At 41.9% G+C, this 5,073-nt stretch overlaps 1 protein-coding gene across 1 annotated transcript; it reads left to right on the top strand.

Moving 5' to 3' along the window:
* Window positions 1–2,421: 2,421 nt before the first annotated feature.
* On the top strand, window positions 2,422–3,257 carry LOC134390731 (histone H3.3A-like). The gene has a single exon (XM_063114437.1). It carries the CDS (start codon window positions 2,530–2,532, stop codon window positions 2,938–2,940), a length of 411 nt encoding a protein of 136 aa, XP_062970507.1. The 5' UTR covers window positions 2,422–2,529; the 3' UTR covers window positions 2,941–3,257.
* The last annotated feature ends 1,816 nt before the right edge of the window (window positions 3,258–5,073 follow it).

The following is a 5,073-nucleotide window of genomic DNA, read 5'->3' as shown; positions in this document are numbered from 1 at the left end:
GCCACTCACTGCCCCGGTGCTGCCTCCATTTTCCCAGGTGCGGGCAGCTCTGCCCTGCTCGGCCATCACTGTGCCCATTTGCTTGGCCTGGCGCGGGGCTTTCCGGACCCTGCGGGCCGGCCTCCTCTCCCACTCCCTCCGCAGTTCTCTGGCGGGGCTGGGGGTGTGGGGCGTCCCGACCAGTGTTGGGAGGGCTAGGAAGTACGGGCGGGCCGACTGTCACCCCACCACACCCTGGACTCCGCCCCGGTAAACTTCCTGTTACTGGGAGGCAGATACCATCTCTGCGACCACCAGTTTGGAAAAAAGCCTAACGAATTTCTGGTTGGGAATAGTGTGGTAGGAGAGTTCCCAGGTCCGCTTGAACCTGCCGGAGAGCAGGCTGCAGGCGGGCACTAGACTCGGTTTATACCGGGGGGATACAAAGGTGAACAAGACCCGAGAAAGATCTACACAGTGCTACAAAGGCACCCAGAGAGACCGGTCGTCTGTGCCTAGCAGAAACCTGGTAGACTTCCTGGGCGAGGCGGTGCTGAGCAGGGTCTTGAAGGCCCAGCTGATAGACGAGGGGTGCAGAAGACACACCCCAGCCCAGCACAGTGTGCACAGAGGGGGGAGACGTGCGGCCAGGGAGGCGGAGACTCGACAGAAACCACACACCCGGTGGGGTCGCCACTGCACGATCTAACAGCCTGGGCCAGAGCACACGGAACGGGGAGAGGTCCTGTACAGAAAGTGAAAGCTCAACAGAGATTACACACCCTGTGGTACGTGATCCACCAGCCCAGCAGAGTACAAGCTGACCAGAAAGGTGGATCCCCGGAGAAGCCCAAGACCCGAGGCAACCATACACACAAGACACTAGAGGCCAACTGAGCAGTCACGGCGGGAGCCATACCAAATTGGCAACCACAGCAACATCCTAGTTAGTCATTAGTCTCAAACCGGTGGACTGTGAAACCCCCTGCCACAATGAATAAACACCAAAAAAAAAGACACCAGAAATACAAAAAATCAAGAAAGTACACCACCAAAAGTTAATAAATCTCATACTCTAGATCCTATAGAACAAGAAGCCCTTGAAATAACTGACAAGGAATTTCGAGTGATAATTCTAAGGAAACTGAATGAGATACAAGAAAACTCAGCTAGACATCAGGATGAAATGAGGAAAAGTATACAGGATCTGAAAGAGGAAATATACAAGGAAATCAATGTCCTGAAAAAAAATGTAGCAGAACTTGCTGAACTGAAGAAGTTATTCAGCGAAATAAAAAACACAACGGAGAGTTTAACCAGCAGGCTTGTCGAAGTTGAAGAGAGAACTTCTGAACTTGAAGATGGGCTGTTTGAAATAACACAAGCAGACAAAAAGAAAGAAAAAAGAATCAAGGACATGGAAGAAAATCTGAGAGAGATATCAGACAACCTTAAGTGCTCAAATATCCGAGTCATGGGTATTCCAGAAGGGGAGGAAAACGGAGATTCCATTGAAAACATATTCAACAAAATAGTGGCAGAAAACTTCCCAGGTATAGGAAAAATCACAGATCTTCAGATCCAGGAAGCTCAACGATCTCCAAACGTATTCAACCCAAAAAGGCCTTCTCCAAGACATGTCATAGTCAAATTGGCAAAACTCAGAGACAAAGAGAGAATCTTAAAAGCTGCAAGAGAGAAGCGTCAAATCACCTATAAGGGAGCCCCAATCAGGTTAACATCAGACTTTTCATCACAAACCCTAAAAGCTAGAAAGGAATGGGATGATATTTTCAAAATACTAAAAGACAAAGATTGCCAGCCAAGAATACTCTACCCTGCAAGGCTATCCTTCCGAAATGAGGGGCAAATAGTATATTTCTCAGACAAACAAAAACTGCGGGAGTTCACTACCACAAGACCACCCTTACAAGAAATCCTCAAGGGAGTACTGGGTTTGGTTCCTGAAAAATAACTACCACTGCCATAAAAACCTAAGAAAAATCTAAACCCGCTAGTGCAATAAAAATGGCATTCATGAAGAGAAAACAAGCTAACAAAAACACTATCTACAACCTAAGGAACCAACAAACAAAGAAACCAAACAGTAAATCAGAAAGCAAGGAACAAAAGACACCTAAGACAACCAAACAACCAATAAAATGCTAGGAATAAATCAACACCTTTCAATAACAACTCTTAATGTTAAAGGCTTAAATTCCCCAATTAAAAGACACAGACTGGCTGACTGGATCAAAAAGCAGGACCCAACTATATGCTGCCTACAAGAGACCCACCTCACCCATAAAGATTCACACAGACTAAGAGTGAAAGGATGGAAAAAGATTTACCATGCAAACAGAAAAGAAAAACGAGCTGGAGTGGCTATTCTTATATCTGACAAAATAGACTTTAAACTAAAAACCATAGGTGTTCGCAGCCGCTGTCGCGCCGCCGTCGCTCTCTCCAACGCCAGCGCCGCCTCTCGCTCGCCGAGCTCCAGCCCGAGGAGAAGGGGGGGTCAGTAAGGAGTAAGGAGGTCTCTATACCATGGCTCGTACAGAGCAGACTGCCCGCAAATCGACCGGTGGTAAAGCACCCAGGAAACAACTGGCTACAAAATCCGCTCGCAAGAGTGCGCCCTCTACTGGAGGGGTGAAGAAACCTCATCGTTACAGGCCTGGTACTGTGGCACTCCGTGAAATTAGACGTTATCAGAAGTCCACTGAACTTCTGATTCGCAAACTCCCCTTCCAGCGTCTGGTGCGAGAAATTGCTCAGGACTTCAAAACAGATCTGCGCTTCCAGAGCGCAGCTATTGGTGCTTTGCAGGAGGCAAGTGAGGCCTATCTGGTTGGCCTTTTTGAAGACACCAACCTGTGTGCTATCCATGCCAAACGTGTAACAATTATGCCAAAAGACATCCAGCTAGCACGCCGCATACGGGGAGAACGTGCTTAAGAATCCACTATGATGGGAAACATTTCATTCTCAAAAAAAAAAAAAAAAAATTCTCTTCTTCCTGTTATTGGTAGTTCTGAACGTTAGATATTTTTTTTCCATGGGGTCAAAAGGTACCTAAGTATATGGTTGCAAGTGGAAAAATAGGGGACAGAAGTCAGGTATTGGCAGTTTTTCCATTTTCATTTGTGTGTGAATTTTTAATATAAATGCGGGGACGTAAAGTATTAATGCAAGTCAAAATGTTTGGGTGAACAAGTTTCAGCAGTTCAACTTTATAACAATTATAAATAAACCTGTTAAATTTTTCTGGAGAATGCCAGCATTTGGATTTTTTTAAAATAAGTAAATTTCTTATTGATGGCAAAAAAAATAAAAATAAAATTAAAAAAAACTAAAAACAAAAAACTAAAAACCATAAAAAGAGACAATGAGGGACACTACTTAATGATAAAAGGACTGATCCATCAAGAAGACATAAGAATCATAAATATGTACGCACCCAATGTTGGAGCAGCCAGATTTATAAAACAAACTCTATTAGACCTAAAGAAGGAAATAGACACTAATACCATAATAGCAGGGGACCTGAACACTCCACTGTCAATATTAGACAGATCATCTAGGCAAAGAATCAGTAGAGAAACAAAAGATCTAAACAAGACTCTAGACCAATTGGAATTGGCAGATATCTACAGAACATTCCACCCAACAACCTCAGAATATTCATTCTTCTCATCAGCACATGGATCATTCTCCAGGATAGATCACATATTAGGTCACAAATCAAGTCTCAATAAATTCAAAAAAATTGGAATTATCCCATGTATCTTCTCAGACCACAATGGATTATAACTAGAAATTAATAACAAACAAAACTCTGGAAACTATACAAACACATGGAAATTAAACAGCATTCTACTTAATGACATATGGGTCCAAGAAGAAATCAAGCAGGAAATCAAAAAGTTTATTGAAACTAATGAAAACAATGATACATCGTACCAAAACCTGTGGGATACTGCAAAAGCAGTATTGAGGGGAAAATTTATTGCATTAAATGCTCACTTCAGAAGAATGGAAAGATGGCAAGTGAACAACCTAACACTTCACCTTAAAGAACTAGAAAAACAAGAACAATCCAATCCTAAAGTTAGCAGACGGAAAGAAATCATTAAGATCAGAGCAGAACAGAATGAAATTGAAAACCAAAAAACAACTCAAAAGATCAACGAATCAAAAAGTTGGTTTTTTGAAAAGATAAATAAAATTGACAAACCATTAGCATGGCTAACAAAAAAAAGAAGAGAGAAGACTCAAATAACAAAAATTAGAAATGAAAAAGGCGATATTACAACTGATTCATCTGAAATACAAGGAATCATTCGAGACTACTATAAACAACTATACGCCAACAAATTTGAAAATCTGGAGGAAATGGATAAATTTCTGGACACACACAAGCTCCCAAAACTGAACCGTGAAGACGTAGAAAATTTGAACAGACCAATAACAATAAAGGAGATTGAAGCTGTTATCAGAAGGCTCCCAACAAAGAAAAGCCCAGGACCAGATGGATTCACAGCAGAATTTTACCAAACATTCAAAGAGGAATTGACACCGATTCTTTACAAACTATTCCAAAAGATTGAAACGGACGCAAATCTCCCAAACTCATTCTATGAAGCAAACATCATCCTGATACCAAAACCAGGTAAAGATATAACCAAAAAAGAAAACTACAGGCCGATATCCTTGATGAATATAGATGCAAAAATCCTCACTAAAATACTAGCAAACAGAATACAGCAACACATACGAAAATTTATTCATCACGATCAAGTGGGATTCATCCCAGGGATGCAAGGTTGGTTCAACATACGCAAATCAATAAATGTGATACACCATATTAATAAACTCAAACACAAGGACCATATGATCATCTCTATAGATGCTGAAAAAGCATTTGATAAAGTTCAGCACTCATTCATGACAAAGACCCTCTATAAGTTAGGTATAGAGGGAAAGTATCTCAACATAATTAAAGCCATATATGACAAACCCACTGCCAATATCATCCTGAATGGGGAAAAGCTGAAAGCTTTTCCTTTAAGAACAGGCACTAGACAAGGA

This window comes from Cynocephalus volans, chromosome 11 (assembly GCF_027409185.1).
Source record: "Cynocephalus volans isolate mCynVol1 chromosome 11, mCynVol1.pri, whole genome shotgun sequence".
Taxonomy (NCBI): domain Eukaryota; kingdom Metazoa; phylum Chordata; class Mammalia; order Dermoptera; family Cynocephalidae; genus Cynocephalus; species Cynocephalus volans.
This window is presented reverse-complemented; position numbering and strand designations above follow the sequence as displayed.

Coding starts and splice junctions, on each gene's coding strand:
- LOC134390731 (XM_063114437.1), top strand. CDS start 2,530: ATGGCTCGTACAGAGCAGACTGCCCGCAAATCGACCGGTGGTAAAGCA.